The sequence below is a fragment of the Liolophura sinensis genome, chromosome 8, assembly GCF_032854445.1.
Source record: "Liolophura sinensis isolate JHLJ2023 chromosome 8, CUHK_Ljap_v2, whole genome shotgun sequence".
In the NCBI taxonomy this organism is placed as follows: Eukaryota; Metazoa; Mollusca; class Polyplacophora; order Chitonida; family Chitonidae; genus Liolophura; species Liolophura sinensis.
The window spans coordinates 29,114,377-29,138,607 of record NC_088302.1 but is presented as its reverse complement, the minus strand read 5'-3'; the positions used below and the strand labels follow the sequence as shown (position 1 = coordinate 29,138,607).

Below are 24,231 nucleotides of genomic sequence, written 5' to 3'. Positions count from 1 at the left end.
GCCTGTTTTCTTACAAACTGATAAATTAGTAAACACTAAAATTGGAGAAAATTTGAAGGTCCTATAAATTTACAGTATAATGCATGTAGAAAATAGGAAGATTTTTAAAGGCTAAAGTCTATGAAATGTCCGACTTGAAGTCTGTATCACGATTGTATCACAGAAAGGCAAGACTACAGTAAATGCGTACACCTGCACCATGCGGTGATAGGACTGCGCGCTGCAGTAGGTCGGGGATTCCCCTACTCGTAGTAGCATTACCAGGGTCTGTCATAAGTGATAAATCTCAGTTACGAACTGTGACTGAAAGATGATTGTAAAGACATCGGTCTGAAAATGAGAATAGTGTATGTATTTCATTCTGTTGACGAAATTTAAAGTAATTTTAAATGTCGACAGGTGCGTGCAAATTACCCCTACATGGACCCTCTTGAAGGATAGGACGATAGCCCAATCAAAATACAGAATAACGTGACGTCATGAAGATCTAAAAATAGCTTGGAACACTTCTTCAATCAGGAAGGGATGGGAGAAAAATGGAGGATATGTCACGGTCTTTTAAAAGTTTCGTAGTGTCAGTCGTTATTTACGCTTAATTTATATACAAGATTGTCTGAAAGGCAAAGGAATGTAAGTATCTACGTTCCAATTTGTTGCTGTCTCCCCATTACTTTCTTACCAGTGTCATTAGCTCGTACTGTCACCATGCCATATACAATCGGTGTATTACGTGTCAACATCATCAGTTTGTTCCTGGACAAGGCCCTTAGCCCACTGGACATGTCAGGTTAATTAAAGCAAAGTGGAAGCGCCGCACATGTAAACACGCAGCTGAATGTAGAGTTTATCAGCTGTTGATTTTGGCACAGGGCCTTGAATCGATCCAACACATTGAAACGTAATACTACGTAATCGTATATTGCAAGTGTACTCTATATGTGTAGGCAGATAGAAGGACTAGATCAGAAGGTCAGAACGTGAGCAAGCAGATTAATGATTTTTGTGGACACAACACCAATGTCTTCTGTCTATTCTAGTTGCGGCAGAATTGCTGAACTCTAGATTGACTATTTTCCGATTTGGGTCATAGTTTTTATGTGATTTCAGTTTTACATTTGTCGGAAGACTTGGATCTTGACTTGAACTTATAGGTACAGATAGGTCACTAATCTATTTGATTTATGTTTTATGCAGTACACAAAAGTATTTCACTTATAGAATGGCGAGCAGCATTATGGTGGGAGGAAACCAGGCAAAGCCGTGGAAAAACCCACAACTATCTGCAGGTTGCTGGCAGACCTTCTCGCCAGAGAGGAAGACAGCATGAACTGGACTTCTACCCACAGCGATCACGTTGGTGAGGGGCTCCTGGGTTATTGTGCCACGCAGGCTCGTTAACCACCTTGGCCACCAGAAGTTACTAATCTATGTGATGAAATTTTGGATAGATTCTGTTCACATTGTGGATATTTCTGACAACCTTTTGGTGGCATGAGTCTCGCAGGACAAACGTACAGATGAGTGTAAAGCTAACCTAGAAATGTTTTATTTCTAAACTCAGTAAAACTTTATTTCTGATCTTCATCTTTATTTATGTTCACAGGGAATATACTGTGTGTTTTCAAAATACATAGATTACATGTACTTCCCTTTTTGTGGAGTATCTCCCTTTACAATTGATATCAGTTCAACTATCCAGTGCCGTTAGCATTTAGAAGTACTGGTGTGATGGAATTTAAACCAGTCATAGTGATCAACTGTGACTAATCAGCTTGTGAGATTTTGCATCAGGTTAAGTGCTTTTGAATCTTTGTAATTTGCTTCTATGCATTGAGAAACTGACAAAGTATAGAGCAGTATATTCCATAGTCCTATATGCTTTAATACTCAAATGAAGGACAGAATCCTGCCTTCAAGGGAAGTAAATCCTTAAAAAGGTATTTAGCCCATGTATTATGGGCTGAAAAATACAGGATTATAGCACTATGACAGGGTTTGTAGGGTTGATATGAGGGCGGGTGATTGAGAGAATAACCCTGTTGTTGGCTGAATTGGTGATGCCAGTGTTAATTTTTACATGGCGCTGGTAGCATGGGTATTTGTGACAGTAAAACCATCTTTAACGTCAGAAATTCAGCAATACAAAACAAGGCTATTCCCATTGCATGCAATCTCATCATGTTGTAGTATCATTCCTGCTTGATGACATAAAATATGCATATTTTGAGGGAATTTTTAGGAAATTTTTGTTATGTCAGTTCAACAATATGCAGTGTTGCAATGTTGTCCCCTTTTTTATGTAACATCACAGTCCTTTCCCTGTATGTTCTTGGCAGGATTTGATATACAATTACAATAGAAAGGTACATGTCTTGACACTCAAACAGGGTGTCATTTGGTTGTGATGCTGCCTTGAATGCAAAGTTGAGGTTGATAATGTTGATTTTGTGGACGGAACTTTTGTTCAGTTGACCAATCAGAACGCAGGATATTGGATTAGAATACTCACTTTATATTGTATGTGGGAAGATTTCAGAGAAGATGTCAGGACGGGAAGCTGGGTTAAGGAGTAGGGCAACTCGCTTCCTGCCAAGAGGGAAAGACAACATAAAGAAGCTGGGCCCTGACATAGCTCAGAAGGTTCGCAAAGCCCTTGACACAGCTCCTCAGGACCGTAACTGGCGGGCGTTTGTGGCAGCTATGGTAGAGAAGTTCTCATTTAGGTAAGCAAGAGTGAAAAAATGAATGTGGATTAAAATGACATGTGGGCAATATTTTTGTGTTTGAACAAGGAAAAGGTATGCTAGAAGAAAGCCTTATACTATTCAAAGTTATACTAAAATAAACATGCAGTTATAAAATCGATTTAAAATTCAAAAAGAAAAGTCAGTTCAATGTGAAAGCCATTTAAACTATTATAATTACTACATATCAGAATAATGTGTAGAAACATTATCAGACTGTCTTTAAAAATATACTTGTGTTCTAATTCACTGAATTAAAACAAACATAAATCTTAGCGTACACTTTTATTAGCTTAAGAAATAACCAGGGCCTGCAACGTGCCCCATGGGTGGTTATACTTGTGTAGGACAGTGAGAAAAAAATGGCTCAATTACAGGTGAATCAACCTTCACAAATGTCAGGGGCTGCCCAGGTAAAACCAATTTTACTCTAATGTACTTGGATTTTTAAGCTTTTCTCAGTGAAATCATTTTGATGGTAAATGCTAAATTAATCAATGCTCAATTTTATTCAAAGATTGAAAAATTTTATTTTTAAAATCCCAGTATGGTATACTGATATGGTCTGGTTATGTCAAAGAGGCAGTTTTTAAGGCTGGCCTCTGTAAAGAGCTTCTGGCATGATTAATCACATGTAGATCTGTAATGTGCCGTGAGAGTGCCCAGTAAGTGGTTCAGTATCACAAAACCTGAATGGACGAGGTGGTTGGCCGGCCAGCGAGGCGCAATGACCCAGGAACTTGTCACCAATGGGGTTGCTGTGAGTAGAAGTCCAGCTCATGCTGTCTTCCTCTCTGGCCGTATGTGGGAAGGTCTGCCAGCAAAGTGCAGATGGTCGTGGATTTCCCCCAACCATATTGCTGGCTGCTGTCATATAAGTGAAATATTCTTGAGAACGTTGTGAAACACTAATCAAATAAATAATCGAAACTTGTATGTTTTTTTCCTCAAGCTTTCAATGCCAAACAGATGTTCAGATCAGTGTTCAGCACTTTTGATTTTTTTGGGTCATTTTTTTTTGCATTGAGTCCTACAAGTCATGTCTAACTATTGTTAGACATTAAAAAAATTAATTACATATATATTTACTGGTATGCATGTTTAATATGCATGTAGTTTATCATTTACATCAAAAACAGAATTATAATTATAATAATTATTTTGAATATGTTTCATTGTTTAATTTAGAGGACAATTTCAATTGTGTTTATTGAATACATTTAGCTCTTTGCCAGTAAATTTCTTGTAAATTTTATTTGACTGCACAACCTCAGTAAACAATGTTATTATTTGTAACTGTTATTATTATTCTAAATCATTTGAAGGAGGAATAAAAGAACTTGGTTATTATTCTCTGCCTTTCAGTCAGCAGGAAGTGGAGCAGTTTGGAATGGCTGCGAACAGGCTCAATGGAAGTCCAACGCAGATGTTGATGGATCATCTGGCGAGTCGTGACTTCCGTGTGCGTGACCTGATTAAATACCTGGATGCCCTGGGCTGGGAATATCTTCTCCTGGACTTAAAACCCTACGGTAATCTCAGGCAGATCAGCATCATAAATTTTCACTATTAGTGCTGAAACTAACTTTTTCATTTGGATCTCGCCCAATACACACTCTCCAATCAAACCTCAGAACACCTTTGTAAGATCAATACTTGGGTTTGATTGGTATTGTATGTCATACTCGAGAATATTTCATCCGTCATCACATTCTGGCCATGAAGGCTCCTTACAATCAACAGAATCAGGCAAAATGTCTAACTTAGTCATACATGTATTTGGGTGAAAGTCGGTGTCATTTTCTATAATCTGTCAGCCTATCTGGGGTTCAAACCCAAAGCAGGTCATACATGTACCTTAGACTTAAGAAAAACAGTGCCAGGTATTGATACTTTCCAAAACCAGTGCTCATCAATCAGCAGAAGAGTAGGGCGAAGTATGTCCAGTCTGATGTCAGTTTGACTGTACTGGTGGCGTAGCTGATTAGGTGTCTCCTTCAGGGCATTTCAGTGAGGCAACGCTATAAATGTGTTTTCATTAGTGACAGAGTTGTGTGCTACAGTGACATACTGTCTAACCATGACAGGTGTAATGCTTTATAGCGGTATTAAATACAAACCAAACAGGTAGATGCTTTATAAAACTTTCAAAAAAGTTCTTTGAGTATATTAAGGGGAAGCTTTGCTTACTTGGCAAATCACATGGCAATACGTGTTTGAAAAGTCACATGGAGTTGCTGGGAAAGTCACATGGGAAGTTAATGCTTGCTTTGAAAATCATATGGCACTGCCTGCTTAAAAATTATGATGGCAATACTTGCTTGGAAAGTCACACGGCAATGCTTGCTTGGAAAATCACACGGCAATGCTTGCTTGGAAAATGACAAGACAGTGCTTCCTTGGGAAATGTTTGTTTCGGGAGCGGTAGATCCAGGATCAATTCTGGGTTGAGTCACACCTAAGTCTTTAAAGGAAAAAGTTGTGTATAATGGCTTGGGTGAGGCGGTTACTTGCCTTTGGTAAATCGTCTCAGTGAAGCAACACTAAATAAAAGAGCGGTGGAAATCCGTCCTGCAACAGGGAGGCACATTACATACAGCCCAAGGATTCCTTTGTCGCCACAATGAATAACGACTATCGAATTTGTGAAAGTTTACAGTCAACATTTGATAAAGTTTATTGATAATAGTGATAAATATGTTACATGGCCCTGTGCTGGGTGGTACAGGATTTGTCAACTGGGTTCACCAGGCTGAATGTCATACAGTTTGCTGCACTGATTCCCCTTGGTGCAATATTCAGTCCGGTGAGTGTGATAAATTTTGTAGCATCCTGTTCAAGGCCAGGTACAGTGACATATACCTAGGCTCAGACAGTTTTCCATGACCTGTTTGCATGTTTAACTTGCACAATTACCAATACCTATTTCAATTTAGTTTTTGAGTTGGTTTGGCTGAATTTATGTGAGACATTGGAAACTGGTTCTGTATTAAATTATGGTAATGTTTTGACTCCCATCATTTTCAGAGAAGATCAAGGTTATTTCCGCGCCGAGGGAGAAAGTGAAGTTGATGGAGGGTGACACATTGACGCTGGCTGTGTCAGCCACGGCATTTCCGTATCCTCGTTTCCAGTGGTTTAAGGGCGACGATGAAATTCAGGGAGCGACAGACAGTACTTTGATGATACCTGATATCAGGTAAGCTGTCATCTAGCTGCTGCTTGTCGTGTGATCTCTCTGTGAAGTCATGGTTTTGATAGTGCTGTGCTTACAGGTAACTCATTACATGTACCTTCATGATTCCTTCTGCCAGGTATGTTTACACTAGCCTTGTAGGGCTATGATTACATATACAATCACAACCCTATCTCGTTCCATAGTCTTACCTTGAACACCTCTGCCTGTGCTGTCCTCAGTACACTATGTTGTTGTCTGCCAAATGTGTCTGTCGATACTCATAGACATCTCATCTATGAGTTCCCATGTGTCATCACTAGTAAATCCACACAAGCATGAAACTGGTGGAAATTGGATGAATTCCATATCCAACCGCTGTGTTTGTGGAATACATCCAACACAATTTCGCAGTTTTGTAGCTGTGACATCCCAGAATTGGATTTCATGTCATCTTGCATGTAGGCCCTGTACTGAATGGCTCTTGAGGCCCATGTTAAAAGATACATAAAAAAAAAAAATTGCTCATTCCAATATATGGAGATGCTTAATTATAGCTACAAATGATTTGCTCTCTTGTGCAGAATCATTAAAGTTTACAAGGCTTCTTTTTAATTTATTTTACATTAAATCACATGACGTAGGTTCAGTTTGGTATTTACTCAGCTGTGGATTCATTTTTTTGTTTGTTTTAGTACAGACTTCAACCGAAGCCTTGTCAAACTGAATTAAATTGGACAAGAGCTTGGTTCTAATGAGATAAAAAAATCTGATGTACATGTATACCTATTTCTAAGACTGCCCATAATTGGTCAGATTTGCAAGACTTTTGATTCTTATAGGATATCTGTGCAGTTTGCCTGTCCAGATTTGATAGACTGAGTAGGTATCTAGCGGAGAAATTGGGTTATTCTACAATGTCATACACTTAGTAGAAAAGAGGATTCAGATTGTCCTGAAAAGTGTTCATGGAAATGGTTGTTATTGGCTTAAAAAGAGTCTCTTATGTTTGAGTGAAATATTCTGGAATATGGCATAAAAATAAATAAATAGAAAAATTTTGGAAATGATGTCAGTTTAATATTGTGGCACAGTAACTATAAAGCATTCAGAAGAATTGATAGACATGATATGTTTGTGTTTGCAGTCAGTCAGACACGGGAACATACAGCTGCCGTATACACAACTCCTCAGACCTGGATTTGGCGGTGTTCACGTTTTCCTCTGTAAATGTGGCACCTAATCCAAATTATACCTCACAGAGACCACAGGAAGGTAATAAGTTACACCTCATTGGTGGGGCACTAAGTAACACCTTATTGGTTGGGCAGTAAGTTACACCTCATTGGTGGGACAGTAAGTAACACCACATTGGTGGGGCAGTAAGTAACACCTCATTGGTGGGGCAGTAAATAACACCACATTGGTGGGGCAGTAAGTTACACCGCATTGGTGGGGCAGTAAGTAACACCACATTGGTTTGGCAGTAAGTTACACCACATTGGTTTGGCAGTAAGTTACACCACATTGGTGGGGCAGTAAGTAACACCACATTGGTGGGGCAGTAAGTAACACCTCATTGGTGGGGCAGTAAGTAACACCTCATTGGTGGGGCAGTAAGTAACACCATATTGGTGGGGCAGTAAGTAACACCACATTGGTGGGACAGTAAGTAACACCACATTGGTGGGGCAGTAAGTAACACCACATTGGTTGGGCAGTAAGTTACACCTCATTGGTGGGGCAGTAAGTTACACCACAATGGTGGGGCAGTAAGTAACACCACATTGGTGGGGTAGTAAGTTACACCACATTGGTGGGGCAGTAAGTTACACCACATTGGTGGGGCAGTAAGTTACACCACATTGGTGGGGCAGTAAATAACACCACATTGGTGGGGCAGTAAGTTACACCACATTGGTGGGGCAGTAACACCTTATTGGTGGGTAATAAGTAACACCACACTGGTGGGGCAGTAAGTAACACCACATTGGTGGGGCAGTAAGTAACACCACATTGGTGGGGCAGTAAGTAACACCACATTGGTGGGGTAGTAAATAACACCACATTTGGTGGGGTAGTAAGTAACACCACATTGGTGGGTAGTAAGTAACACCTTATTGGTGGGTAATAAGTAACACCACATTTGGTGGGGCAGTAAGTTACACCACATTGGTGGGGTAGTAAGTAACACCACATTGGTGGGGTAGTAAGTAACACCACATTGGTAGGGTAGTAAGTAACACCTTATTGGTGGGTAATAAGTAACACCACACTGGTGGGGCAGTAAGTTACACCACATTGGTGGGGCAGTAACACCATATTGGTGGGTAATAAGTAACACCACATTGGTGGGGCAGTAAGTAACACCACATTGGTGGGGCAGTAACACCTTATTGGTGGGTAATAAGTAATACCACATTGGTGGGGCAGTAAGTTACACCACATTGGTGGGGTAGTAAGTAACACCACATTGGTGGGGTAGTAAGTAACACCACATTGGTGGGGTAGTAAGTAACACCTTATTGGTGGGTAATAAGTAACACAACATTGGTGGGGCAGTAAGTAATACCACATTGGTGGGGCAGTAACACCTTATTGGTGGGTAATAAGTAACACCACATTGGTGGGGCAGTAAGTAACACCACATTGGTGGGGCAGTAACACCTTATTGGTGGGTAATAAGTAACACCACACTTGTGGGGCAGTAAGTAACACCTCATTGGTGGGGCAGTAACACCTTATTGGTGGGTAATAAGTAACACCACACTGGTGGGACAGTAACACCTTATTGGTGGGTAATAAGTAACACCACACTGGTGGGGTAGTAACACCATATTGGTGGGGTGATGATCTTTCAAAAAGGATGATTTTTTCAAAAAGACCCAAAAAGATCTTTTATTTATGACTTCTATCTTCTTTGCTTTAGAGTTCAGCTTAAATCATGACAGTCTAAATTCTCCCCTGGTTTATGCACATGTAGAACCAACATATAGTTGTTAATAGTCAGGGTTTTGTATTAGGTCTTCTCGTATTTATGTATACGTGCTGTTTACATTACATTACATGTTTTTAATTCATATACGTGTTATGGAAACTATGAAGTGATTTAAACTTGTGAAAACATTGACAAATATACACATAAAATGAAAGAAATAATGATTCACTCACATATATGATTTAAAAATATTGACAAAAAATGAATGTTTACCACAGACATTACTGCCTCTGGTGAAAGAAACTGTTTACTAACATTATTAGAGAAATACAAGGCAACACATTTAAATACCCTGCATTGGAATACATTGATAACCATGAGTAATATGAACTCATTTGCATATCCATCCTCTCAGGTTGCTGGCCGGACTCTCTGCCAACTTCTGCACCCATTCCAAGGGAGATAATCCCTGCAGGTCAACCCCCTCACATACTAGAGCAGTCTGCAGATGTCACTGTGTCAATGGGAACCCCCATAATGCTCTATGTGTCAGCCATCGGAACACAACCTTTAGAGTATTGCTGGTTTAAAAATGGGTCCCCTGAGCCCAGTGAGATGGGTTCTTCCTCCCAGTACAAGGTAATGACAGCCTCAAATGGAAACCAGCCTGTTAGACTAGTTTTTTGTACGCCTCACTTGTAGATGAAGTTATAAGGATAGGTGTAAATTTCTAGTTGTTTTGGAACTTTGGTTTCAGTATATGAAGTGTGATTTCCACAAATAAGTTTGTACTATCAGGATATACAGTATTACAGTGGATAAATTATTCATTTGTTGTCACTGAAAACAGATTTTAACCTTTATTATGATGTGTTGATTATTCATGTAAACATTGTATTTGAAGAAATGTTTCACTTGAGAGTTTCAGCTATGAAGGTTCTAGGTATTTTGTGTATAAATACCAAGCCTGGTTGTATTGTTCTGTGCATATTTTGATGTTCTAGGTGGATTATGCCTCAGTTGTGGACAGCGGTAGCTATGAATGCCAGGTGAAAAACCAGTATGGAAAAATGAAAAGCAAAGTCATTTCTGTCAGAATTGTCCTGCAACCTGCCACAAAAGGTAGGTGAAGGAAAAATGCTAATAAATTATAACTTATTCTTTTCTACATTGTTTCTTTCTTTCTTTTATGTCTTTAATTTCATCCATAAAGTAAGGGGAAGAAACTCTTGCTGTACTGGTGAAAGAGCAGCATTCTTTATCACACTCACTTACAATAACTTTATTCCAGCAAACGGTTCATGTTTTTATTCATTAGTGTTGTAGTTTCTCCCAAGTTCTTTCTTTAAAAGATATTGTCTCCAAAACATGTTTAAGGCAGCTAAGGGGTTAACTTAATACAAAGTAAATATGGACACATCTAGCAACTCCTTGTGAGTCATGTGACTGAAATACTTTTAAGTACATATGTATGACATAAAAACTCAAGCATGCATACATATTGTCATAAGTATAACTGTGTGTAGAATGCAGTTCATTCAGAAAGCTGATTATTGCTTTGTGGATTAGTCTTGTGATGGGGTCTTACAAGTATTCAGAGGGCAAGAACAAGATTTTCTCTTACACCATCATGCATTGTAAATTATCCAGCCAGACATCTTTAGTAATTTCAGTATTTCCCCATGTTAGTTGCTGCTTTTAGCCACTGCTGTAAATGAAGTGAATAAAATATCTAAGTTCATGGATCCACATCATTGAATATTTCTTTTCTCAGTTTCTGTGCTTTGACCTCATGGCCCAAACTTAAACAAATCTGGTGTATTTGTCTGCATGGACCATTTGTATGCTTTGTCCAACAGCGTGAATAACTGTATCTTTATTGGTGTTTTCAGCGACAGTAATGGAAACCTGTACACTTGATATCATTGCTCACCCCAAGTCTTGTGCCCTAGAGAAGGGTGGGAACGCATTATTCTTGTGTAGGGCTGTTGGTGAACTTCCAATCAACTATCAGTGGTACAAAGATGGCCGACCTATGCCAGGTAAACTGAAGATACTGTTTATAATTTTCCACATAGTGAAAACAATGCACATTTAAGTGGAGTGAAAGTGTGTGAAAAAAGGAATAATCCCTTAAAACAGATGGCTTTTGTGAAGACTAGGGTTATATTTACCTGTAACTTCCTACATCTTTGCTTATGTAAGTTCATTTATGCTTTGCTGAATGAAGTTGGCCATATATGGAGGGGACCCTTTTCAGATGTAGTTCACGTGACTAAGGCATGTGACACACACATGTGCATTCAACCCTCACCATATTCATCTGTCTTAAAGGCCAAAAAGAACCATGTTCTAGCACATCAACTCGAGTGGTGTAGTATTGTAAGCAACCGGCTATGGGCCAGACATGCTGTCTGATGGAAGTTCGAATCCAGAGCATTTCACAACAAGTTAAGTAAACACGTGAAAGAAACTAGAATAATAAATGTCTTATTTACGCTGTTTATCTTTGTATGCAAATTGAACATCCCCCCATTCAATTTTAACCAATGAAAAATCGGTAAAAGCATGTGACTGGGGGGAAAAAATGTGCTGTTTTGCTTTCCTTGTCTATAGATTTCGCTTCCATGGGCTCTGCAATAGTGGAGTAATATTATACTCTTGGATCTTGAAACCCTTCCAAAGCAAGCTTAAAAAAGTTTGGATTTTTTAATTTAAGACATGATCTATTGAAAGAATCATGTGAAGGCTTTACGAGATTATATCTAAAGGAGAGCATGTGACATCTTAAAGATGTTTGGATGTTTTGATGTTTACTTGATTTTGTGATGTTGTTGTACATAAAAAAGTTGCATGCTCTTTAAACAAATCGTAGGCTGTCATCCATATGTCCAGAATTACTGTGAATTTTTGGTACACTGTATTTTGCCTATGTGAAATAAGTTTGGTATGTAAAAATGCAATTTCAGAAGCACTTAAATACCTTAAAATGATTTTAATATTTTTTCTAAGAAATTACTTAAACTTCATGAAAAAATGAAGTGGCCCTATACAGTGGATGGATCAGTCAGAATCAAGCAAAATGTGCCAACATGTGTAAGTAAGGGATGTAACACTTATTAAACAAATGTTTTCGTAAAAATTTAGTTAAATATTTTTGCTATATTTTTTTGTATTTTTGCCGAAAATCAGGTGAGACCAGACATGAACTCATTATTCGTGACATAAAGTCATATGATCAAGAAGGCAGTTTTCAATGTCGAGTTTGGAACAGATCTCTGGAGCTTATCTCTGCTGGGGCATTCCTCAGGCTTGACTATGATGTGCCCACATTGCCCTCTAATGTTGGAACTGTCCATACAGGTATGGATTTTATTTACTCTCTATTAAATATACTTATAAAATCTAATTTGTATAATTTTCTTCTTTTGAAAAGTGATTTATGAATAATATTAATATATTGCATGGAACTCAGCTCTGTACGGTGTGACATCAATTTACTCTCTATTAAATATACTTATAAAATCTAATTTGTATAACTTTCTTCTTTTGAAAAGTGATTTATGAATAATATTAATATATTGCATGGAATTCAGCTCTGTACGGTGCGACATCAAGTTACTCTCTATTAAATATGCTTATAAAATCTAATTTGTATAATTTTCTTCTTTTGAAAAGTGATTTATGAATAATATTAATATATTGCATGGAATTCAGCTCTGTACGGTGTGACATCAATTTACTCTCTATTAAATATACTTATAAAATCTAATTTGTATAATTTTCTTCTTTTGAAAAGTGATTTATGAATAATATTAATATATTGCATGGAATTCAGCTCTGTACGGTGTGACATCAATTTACTCTCTATTAAATATGCTTATAAAATCTAATTTGTATAATTTTCTTCTTTTGAAAAGTGATTTATGAATAATATTAATATATTGCATGGAATTCAGCTCTGTACGGTGTGACATCAATTTACTCTCTATTAAATATACTTATAAAATCTAATTTGTATAATTTTCTTCGTTTGAAAAGTGATTTATGAATAATATTAATGTATTGCATGGAATTCAGCTCTGTACGGTGCGACATCAAGTTACTCTCTATTAAATATGCTTATAAAATCTAATTTGTATAATTTTCTTCTTTTGAAAAGTGATTTATGAATAATATTAATATATTGCATGGAATTCAGCTCTGTAGGATGTGAACATTTCATTTCTAAAAGCAAAGAAAGGTTTTGAAATGTTACTTTTGGTTGTAACATTTACGTTTTTCGAGTAGAACATCATCCTACTTTTCAGGTAAACTTCAAAACACATTCCTAAGACCACAAGAAATCTCATAATGAAGCAGAATTAGTATTAAAAAGTCTGTGTTATTTTCATTGACTGGTATGTGGATGGTAACATGATGTGTTTATGTTGTGGATGGTCGTGGGTTTCCCCCAGACTCTGCCTGGTTTCTTCCCACCATAATGCTGGCCCCGGTCGTATAAGTGAAATATTCTTGAGTACGGCGTAAAACACCAATCATATAAATAAGTAAATATTTATGTTGTGATTTATTTTCAGCGACAGACAAAATAGCTTTGCTAATAGGAAACTACGATTACTCTGGCACTGATTTGCTGAAGGCACCCAAAGTTGATGTGCAGGTGTTAGCTGAACTGCTGCGCTCCATGGATTTTAAGGTCGTCACCCTTTTAAACCTGACCCTGGGGGAGATGGAAGCAGCGGTGGAAAAGTTCTGCAGTTTACTGAGGTCTGATGGCCCTGGGAACAGTGGGGTGTATGGTCTGTTCTACTTCTGCGGTCATGGTATAGAGGAGAAAGGTCAGTGTTACCTGGTGCCGCAGGATGCCCCCACAGGCTACAGCTCTAGTAACTGTCTGTGCGCCCAGAAAGTTGTACAGCAGATGCAGGATGCAAACCCCGCCCTCTGCACCATGATCCTGGACTGCTGCCGTATCAAGTAAGCTACCAAGTATTATTCATGTAAGCTCTGCCTACTGTCATTTGCTGGATAACTTTTAGGTTTGACTCTATAATTGTGCATCTGAATCTGAATTACAAATTGAGTTAGAATACATGGGCTTAATTGGTTTCTTTTTGTGTCCCATGGGGTGGCTCCATGGCTTAGTGATTAGTGTGCTAGCGCAGCACAGTTACTCCGAAGTGTCGCACCAATGCAATTGCTGTGAGTTCAGCTCGACTTGTGTTGGTTTCCTCTTCAGTTGTACATGGGAAGATCTACCAGGATCGCGCATATGGGCATGGGTTTCACCAAAATCTGAGAAATGCTCCAGTGGAGATATGCTTTCACCATAATGCTGGCCACCGTCATATAAGTATAATATTCCTGAGGCAAAAAAAACACCAATCAAATAAATAAATAAATAAATACATGTAAATAAATATTATGTGTTTTTGTTCATGGTGGCATGTGACACAGATTTGTTTTTGTTTATAGTGACATTTGACACACATGTGTTTTTGTTTATAGTGACATGTGACGCACATGTGTTTTTGTTTATAGTGACATGTGACACACATGTGTTTTTGTTCATAGTGACATGTGACAATGATGTGTTTTTGTTCATATTGGCATGTGACACAGATGTGTTTTTGTTCATAGTGGCTTGTGACACAGATGTGTTTTTGTTCATAGTGGCTTGTAACGCCGATGTGTTTTTGTTCATAGTGGCATGTGACACCGATGTGTTTTTGTTCATAGTGGCTTGTGACAAAGATGTGTTTTTGTTCATAGCGGCCTGTGACACAGATATGTTTTTGTTCATAGTGACATGTGACACAGATGTGTTTTTCCATATGCAGTTTTTATGCCACTTTTATTCTTCCTGTCAGATCGAGTAATCAAATGATAATAGGACCAATGCTACATGTATGGGTATTTCATTAACTGTGTAGATGGTGAGATTTGTTGAATTCTACAAATGATGCAGAATAGCACTTCCTCTAGTGTGAAGCAGGACCTTGAACCTTTGCTATATCAAGACTTGTCTTTGTGACGTCATGGCCATCATAAAACACCAATCAATACAATAAATAATGACATCGTCATGACGAGCTGGGAAAGGAACATTTAATTTCAATAAAATGCTGTTTCCCCAAACAACATAGAATGATGTATCTTTACTGTTGTGAAGGCTGTTATTTGAGATTGAACTACAGTGTATTTGTTCCTCTGTCTGTGTGTAAATATTGCTTATATGTGTAATCATTTGTTACAGATCTGATAATCCACCCGACACATCGCTAGAACATTACGTCCCTCGACCATCTGGGAATGTCATCTACTTATATGCTACGTAAGTTAGACCTCGGTCTTTTGATTGCTTCATACAAACTTTTGGTGCTTGCCTTAGTTTAAGACTACTTGTTGTCCTCCAATATAGCACACAAGTGAGTAGATCACAAGTAGGAAGGGTTGGAAATTAAAACTTCTTGAGTATGGCGTGAAACTACATGTAGATTTCCCTCAAGCACTACAGACCTAAGACAATACTCTGCAGTTCTCGCCAATTTCATCCAGCATCCTGATTCCCATCTCGTACGCCACCAGAATTTCATGTATCGGCTTTAAAACCTGTGCACAAAGTTTGAGCCAACTCGATGCATTTTTTTTTTTTGTAATGTAGCTGACAGACACACAAATAAACACTCGATTTTAGCAGAGGTGATAAATATGATGGTTTCATGTTTAACTTATGAGAGATGGACCTTTCTGGTTTGTGACATCACCACTTTAGTGTAGCATGGATCTTCAGTGGTAGCAGGCCTGAAGTGATGAGCTTAAAGTATATGGCAATGATGTCAGGTTGTTATGGATTCATTGATGTTGCAGTGTCTTTAGTTTCCTAACTCAACATTTACAGCTTCCTGTCCGGTCGTACATGGGAAGATCTGTCAGCAACCTGTGTCGGGCTCTACCTGGTTTCCTCCCATCATAATGAGGTCCACTGTTGTCTAAATGAAATATTCTTGAGTACAGCGTAAAACGCTAATCAAATAAATAAATAAAATCAAGACTTCCATGTTATGCCATATACTTCCTGTCAACTTCACCTCTGAGGGCGTGGTTTATTGCTTTTAGAATTCTTGGCTCAAAATTTTGTCATGAAGTGTAACTATCTGCTTTCCTTAATACTGTACCTGTTGGATGATTTCAGAACTTTGGGCATGCGGGCTTATGAGTTTGAGAAAAGATCTGAACACATGCCACTGGGCCATTTATACAGGAAGCAAACCCAGGATGAGGTCAAAGCTCGGGTAAATGAAGGTAAGCTGCAGGCTAAGGAGCTCGGTATGGTACGTTCAGCGCAGTCCATCTTTTCACAAGTTGTAATTTGTTTGGATATAAACATGTACATTAAAAAATATTCTACTTACTTGGACATGTGGCTATATTTAAAAAAGCATCAGTGTACATTGTATAGTACTGCTTCTGGTGCTAATGTGACACGTATGTGGCCATTTGTAACTTTTAGTGAAGATTGGTTGGTGATTCTCCAGTTTCCTTTTCTCATTAAACTGAATGTATTAGTGTAAGTAAAAAATACTGACTATGAAGTTAATATCAATCAAAAAATTAAACTCTTGTAATATGGAAAATTATAGTATTAATTTATTTGAGGAGGGCAAACCATTCCTTAGATTTTTTTTTAAAAACAAGAAAAAAGGTTTCATTTCATTAATACATGTTCGGCTAATTAGTTTTTATTAACTGCAAAACAGTACTTAATATTTATTTATTTATATTAAGTGTGTTTTAAACGTTGTTCCATAAAATTTTATCAATGATATTATTAATAATGTTTCTATTTATAAAAATTGATTCCATCTTTATTGGAAGATTTTACACGTCTAGAATTATATATGATGCGTATGATGCATTTATGTCTGACTAGCTATTATCTCTCAAATCACTGTGCCATACACTTAAGACCAAACATATTGGCGAGGAAAAGAATCAAGACATGTGGAATTTTATTAATGACCTGTAATTTAGATGCTTTTTGTCACACACTTTTGTTTTACTTTTGTGACCCCCATACATCTATAGTTCTAGATGCTCATGCTGGCTTCCTCTCCTGCCGTAAGTGGGAAGGTCTGTCAGCAACCTGCGGATGGCCGTGGGTTTCCCCCGGGCTCTGTCTGGTTTCCACCCAACATAATGCTGACCGCCGTCGTATAATTGAAATATTCTTGAGTACGGCGTAAAAGACCAATCAAATAAATAAATAAATAAATAAATAAATATAGTTCTAGATAATGAGTAATTCAGGAATCATAACTTATTAATTCACGAAAAGAACGGGGTGGTTATGTTGTGATCTCAAATGTTGTGGATCAACACCCAGAATGTTAAACCCAAAGCAAACAAACCAACCACTCTAATATGTAATTTTGATCAACCATCTGTAAATGAAGATAACTCATTGCTGTAAAACATTAGCAACCACCAAGAACCAATTAACTAAAATCTACATAGACATGTATATAAAAGTTCCAGATGGAAGATGGATTAAATTAGGTTCTGTATTTCAATGTATTGGGGAAAGTTTTTTCTGTATTACCAGAGCCCAATGGAGTTCTAGTCAAACACCTGCGAAAGCACCTGTGTAGGAGAAAACCCGTGGAGAGTGTCTTTGCTGAAGTGAGAAGAGGTAATGATTTCTTTTGTTCTTAGAAGAGTAATTTGCTCATAGGTAAAAACTGCTACAATTTTCGTTTATTTTAAATGTATAATGTAAAATTAAGTTTAAGATGTATTTTCTGAGTGCATTAGAGAATAGATGTAGATTAATCTTGATTGGCTTTATGACTGACCAACAATACTTGTCTTGGTTGGCTTTATAACTGACCAACAATACTTGTCTTGGTTGGCTTTATAACTGACCAACAATACTTGTCTTGGTTGGCTTTATAACTGACCAACAATACTTGTCTTGATTGGCTTTATAACTGACCAACAATACTTGTCTTGATTGGCTTTATGACTGACCAACAATACTTGTCTTGGTTGGCTTTATAACTGACATTACATGTCTTGGTTGGCCTTAAAACCCACTTTATTTGTCATGGTTGGCTTTATAACTGACATTACAAGTCTTGGTTGGCCTTATGACCCACTTTATTTGTCCTGGTTGGCTTTATAACTGACATTACAAGTCTTGGTTGGCTTTATGACCCACTTTACTTGTCTTTGTTGGCTTTATGACTGACATTACAAGTCTTGGTTGGCTGTATGACCCACTTTACTTGTCTTGGTTGGCTTTTTGACACACTTTACTTGTCTTGGTTGGCTTTATGACCCACTTTACACATCTTGGTTTGCTTTATGACCTATATTACTAATTTTGGCTGGCTTAATGATCTTCATTACCAATCTTGGCCAGTTTTATGACCCATGTTACTAGTTTTGGTTGGCTTTATGACACACATTACTAGCCTTGGTTGACTTTATGGTCATATTACTACTGTAACGAGAGCAGCTTTCCAGTGCTAATACTAGCAGCATATAGTGGGAATTTCCCTTTAGCTCAGTTGGTAGAGCGTTGGACTTTGGTTGCAGAGACCTGAGTTCAAATCCATGTGTGACCCATGTAGTGAAATCCTTCAACCATTACGCTACTTTTGCTTGGCGTTATGACTTGTATTACTTTATTAGTCTTGGTTTGCTTCACCAGTAGCTGAATTCAAGCATATTACCTCTATGGTTAAGGCTTGTCAGTTGAGATGTGCAACAGTTACACTTCAGACAGATACTGAAGTCTGCTCAGATCTGTACTTGTCTGTATCCTTCAATATTCACAAGACTTAAGATGTACCAGAATTATTTGAGGCTGTCACTTGTGTTTGTACTTCTGACCAGACATAAGCAGTGACCCTAAGGTCAACAAGTACCAGATCGCTGAAGTGAGCACAAACCTTGGGGAGCCCGAAAGATCCCTGGCTGACAAGATCCTGTATACTGGCCATACTCAGGTGTTCAAAAAACGAACAGAGTTGTGGCGCAATGCCCATGGTGAGTACATCAGCCGTATTGAACTGTTCAACAAAGGAACAGAGTTGTGGCGCAATGCCCATGGTGAGTACATCAGCTGTATTGAGGTGTTCAACAAAGGAACAGAGTTGTGGTGCAGTGCCCATGGTGAGTACATCAGCCGTATTGAGGTGTTCAACAAACGGACAGAGTTGTGGTGCAATGCCCATGGTGAGTAAATCAGCTGTATTGAGCTGTTCAACAAAGGAACAGAGTTGTGGCGCAATGCCCATGGTGAGTACAACAGCCGTATTGAGGTTTTCAACGAACGAACAGAATTGTGGTGCAATGCCCATGGTGAGTAAATCAGCCGTATTGAGCTGTTCAACAAATGAAGAGAATGACGAACACCAGTTCGTTTTTATGTTTTACATCTGACACTAAAGTATTCCACAAAAAACTCGACCCTTCTATGCTCTCCAATTTTGACCTTTTTTATGATTTTCCCATTTTTCAGGACTTTCCAGTCATGTTAATACATCTTAAATGGGAAAAATTGCTGGGAAAGCCCACATTTCCCGTAAATTAGGTGACTGGTTTAAATCAAGGTTTATTTCTGTGTACTCTGACAACATTGAAAACAGATTCTGTCCTCGAAACTTTTGATACACGTATTATATCTCATAAAAGATGTCGCTATTACATATGTGTGCCATTTAGCCTTGTAATTATTTTGTTAAAAGTTTAAAAAATGTAACAAAATGGTATCACTTATGTGTCAGAGTTTAAAACATCACTGAGGTGTCAGAGTGAAAAATACCCCTGATATGTGAATTACAAAGTGTAAAATATCACGGATGCATCAAAGTGTAAGATACCACTGATGTAAAATATCGCTGATGTGTCAGAGTTAAATACAACCGATGTGTCAGTGTGTAAAATATCACCGATGTGTCAAAGTGTAAAATACCACATTTGACAGAGTGGTTACTTTTATATTTTACCAGCGTTTATTTATGGTGTCAGATGTTCTTTTGTGGAGAGAGATCAGCTTTTGTATAAGATGCTTATCTTTCCTGACAGTAAAGCCAGACAACTGCCGTGTTCACATCAAACATCTGGGGGTGACAGTAGATCTGGAGTACTATGCAGATTTCTCTAATGTTCTGTCTATCGTCCTCACCGTGACTAACCCAGGCACAACTAAGGACTGTCATGCATGGATTGTCAACCTACCCCTGGTAAGCCACCACATATTGTTCCGCCTGACTTGTATTGCTCACTCCGTTCGTCAGACCTTGGCGACGGTAAGAGGTTATGCAGTCTCATGTTCAATGAAGACATTCACTTGTACCAATAATGTATGCATATCTGCACGTCACATATGGAAAAGTTCATTGGTAACTTGCCAATTGTCATTGGTTTTACCCCATGTACCGGTTTCCTCCACCCATAACCACACTGACCATTTTTGCATAAGTGAAAAATTGCTGAGTTTGCATGGCAGTAAACAACGGTCAAATAATTAAATGCATCGTCGACTGAATAGTATTTCTACCTGTCCTGGTTATTTCAGGTTATTTCATGTATGATATTTCACTGGAAGGTTAGCTTTTTCGAGTGACCCATCTTGCTTGATTCTGATTGAGTCATCTGCCTTTGAGGGACCCTTAAGTGCATGTTGTGAAATTTGATCAGAATTCCTTATTAGGAGAATGTTGAGGTCAAAAGTATCATTTTATTAAAAAAAGGCTATTATTTGCTTCTGTAAGAGTATTTTCTAAGAAGACGGCTCATAACATGTAGTGTAGTAACCATGGGGTACTGACGTCCAGATGGGGACTTTCTGACAGGGTGGTGTGGAATGTCAGAGGTCAAACAACAAGTGGTAAGAGCTGAAGATATATATGACCAAGGAAGGGCTGGTCTTCTGGAACTTTGCGAAGTCAGATGAATCAAATGGTGGCCGTCGTAAATAACAGTGGATCTATAGGTTACATTCATCCCCTATGATGCTAATCAGTATGCAATACTAATGGTGTCATCTTTTACGAAGAGATGGTTCGTATTGACCAATCACATGTGGCTGCACAAAAGTATGCGGGATTTAACATTCTCGCCTTGGAAGCTGTCTGTGTTCTGTTTTCAACGTAGGGTTTCTATATATTGTATATATTGTATATCGTATGGGATTATGTAGTATCCCACGTTTATATTGCAGTGGTTGGCTATAGTGAAGAAACTTAACACGAACTAAATCTGGTGGTATGCAGGGTACAGTTGTAAACTTGGCAACAACATTGTGGTAGGAAGTACATGTATATCAGATAGTTTATGGTGTAGTTCTTTGTAAAATGTATGAACCAGTGCATGAAGAGAAATAGTATTTATGCTGTTTACTTGTAGATTGTGTATCTAATAATTATTTTTTAGTGGTAGTATTTGTGTTATTTGGATTGTAAACCTATCACTTGTGATTTTGTGAAATAATTATGATTCTGCAATGTTGTTTTCAGACATTGTCAGTGATGGATGTTGGGAAGCTGAGTGATTCGCCAGTCCGAACAAAAATAGTCCTACAAGACCTCCAGAAACTCAAGGTATTGGTTAATGCCTTCAACTTTTAACTAATAATGTTACTTGTGTTTGTACATGTAAATTAGATCAGGTGGAAGAAAAAATGAATTGTTTGAACAGTTATAAATCCCCGAGTATTGCTGTGAGAATGGAATTATATTCTATATGGCCTGATACACCTTGCAGTAACAACCTTGACTGATGCATAAAGCACTTGTGAAGTGCACGTGCTGTAAAAAAAACTCATTTAAATGAGAAGGTCTGCGAGCAACCTGCCTTGGGTTTACTCCCGCCCATAATGCAGGCCTTATAAGTGAAATGTTTTTGAGTATGGCGTAAGACACCGATCAAATAAATAAAAAAATTCATTCCCTTGGTTCTTTCAGGAACCTCTGACGCTGACAATAGGTTTACAGTACTGTGATGAACGTCGCGTGAACTGCTCATACGAACATGAGCCTATCCGTGTGGGCTTCCCACTGATCTCCACGCTGGCCCTTTGGAAGGGGGAGAGAAATCAGACTGTTTCAAGACGTGTGCCCACGGAGCACTACCAGGTCGATGAACCCCCAACCTACGCAAACATGTCTCCGAACTATGTGAATTCCCCGCCATCACACCTGGGGAAGTCCCCTGTGGGGGGCCCTAGAAACACGTCCTTCCCTAGCTGTATGTCATCAGTGCCCAGTCAGCCACCATCATCATGCGGATCAAAGGATATCAAATATGTCAACATCAGTGGTGACATGTGGTGACTTGGGGATCATTGCTACATGCACAAGAAAAATTACAGTGCTTTCAAGATGTTTCTGTAGAGTCACCTTTGAAGGTTGTATTAAGTAGCCTAATTCCTCAGCCTTTTCACATGTGAAAGGTCACTTTTCAGTGTAGTTTATGCACATTATTAATTTGATTTTGGAGACAAACTGCATTGGTCGGATTGGTTAATTTCAGGGCTTAACAAAAATTATGATTTTATGAGTCAACACAGAATATTGTCTTCAGAATATCATGAATATATTGTCTTCACGAATAAACACCTTGCAAACATGCGAAATGGTTGGTTACAATAAGCATATTAAAAGTAAATTATCTGTTCCATGTCTCTGTACTACATGTGACAGTCATACTATTGCCTCTGTCTATACCATCTGCGTGTGTGGTACATTTGACACAATTTTCTTGATGTTTGTTCCATATGTGGTACATGTAACGTTATTACTTGGGTGTCCGTACTAGGTTTGTTACAGTCATACTATTGCCACAGTATCACTACCATGTGTGTGGTACTATATCTTTACTTGACACTATCTTGTTGATGTCTGTACCATATGTCTGTGGTACATGTAACGTTATTGCTTGGGTGTCTATACCTTTACTTGACACTATCTTGTTGATGTCTGTACTATATGTCTGTGGTACATGTAACGTTATTGCTTGGGTGTCTATACCTTTACTTGACACTATCTTGTTGATGTCTGTTTGGTACAGGTACATGTGGCACTATAAGGCCTTGGTGATCTGTATAACATTTTATTATTTATATACCTCATAGAGTGATTTGTAGTTTCCATTGTTCAGTGCACATGATGTACAAAGTCACCCTCACAAAATAATATCCCCCATTAAGGCAATAACCAGTGATCTTATGCTGATATCACATATTCTATTGGCTAGCTCCATTGTCAAATTCAGCAATCTAAAGTGTTAACTGATCAAGTACACTGATTGATTTTTTTTTTTCAGTATAAATAAAACATATAGTGCATGCTGGGGATTGGAAATCAGGAATTGTTAGCTCTCAACCTGTGATATTTAACTCGTTGAATATCACTTCTTTTGAGGGGACAATTCCCGATATCCTGTCGCTCAGCTTGCCCTATCTGTATAATACAAGTATATGTCTGGCAGGATGCCAGCATTTGTGTTCTAGTGTAGCTTGGCCCTGCACATAGATGTATAAAAAAAGTATGTGATTGGTAGGGTGGTTCATCCTGGTACATGTAGGGTAGGGTGACCGTGATGCACACTACTTATCAGCAGGGGTCGTACATCTTGTGCTTTGGGTAGGGTGATATAACTGCTACTGCTTGATCCTACTGATGCAGTCTGCTGATTGTTTGGCCCGGAATTAAACCAGTATGACATAATTCTTGTTTCTACTGGACTACATTCCAATAACCACTTACAAATTTTTGGAGAAAAAGTAGAACCTCGTAAAATCTTGAGTTTGAATCATGACTTCATGGTTTCTTATCAAGGGAGCTAACTTCCAGGCAAATAGACCAACAGTTGAGTCACCCTTGCAAGAGCAACTTTTTACATACATATACATAAATGTGATTGTTGGAATTCTATTTGAAACTCTGCAGAGACAACTTTAGGTTTTCCTGGGAAAACATTTAATGACTTAGAAAGGTGAGTCACTTAAGGACTTAAAATTCCATGTGGATAGTGTGATAACAGCAGTACATGGTATGCAGGTGATACAAGTAGACATATATATATATATATAAGCAGGTGATAGACATATATATATATATATATATATATATATATATATATATATGACCTGGGAAGAGCATTGCATCCAATGGTTTTCTTGGGTATAATACGGACCCCAATTCCTCAACCTTTTCACATATGAAATAGCACCTTTTTCATTTGCTTTCAGGGACAAAACTGTATTGACTGGGTTGGGACTTCACAAAAAAAAAAAAAAAAACAATTATTTTATCAGGCTACATAGGACTATGTTCTCAGAATATCCTTGAATAAACACC

At 38.1% G+C, this 24,231-nt stretch overlaps 1 protein-coding gene across 1 annotated transcript; it reads left to right on the top strand.

Moving 5' to 3' along the window:
• The first annotated feature begins 375 nt into the window (after positions 1-375).
• LOC135472963 (mucosa-associated lymphoid tissue lymphoma translocation protein 1 homolog) lies at positions 376-23,929 on the top strand. Its single transcript, XM_064752711.1, has 17 exons — positions 376-630; positions 2,530-2,723; positions 4,110-4,276; positions 5,772-5,943; positions 7,067-7,194; positions 9,273-9,496; positions 9,862-9,979; positions 10,750-10,899; positions 12,050-12,220; positions 13,438-13,837; positions 15,117-15,194; positions 16,056-16,165; positions 17,466-17,552; positions 18,761-18,913; positions 19,955-20,112; positions 21,388-21,471; positions 21,835-23,929. The coding sequence occupies exons 2-17, from the start codon at positions 2,542-2,544 to the stop codon at positions 22,201-22,203; spliced, it is 2,751 nt and encodes a 916-aa protein (XP_064608781.1). The 5' UTR covers positions 376-630; positions 2,530-2,541; the 3' UTR covers positions 22,204-23,929.
• The last annotated feature ends 302 nt before the right edge of the window (positions 23,930-24,231 follow it).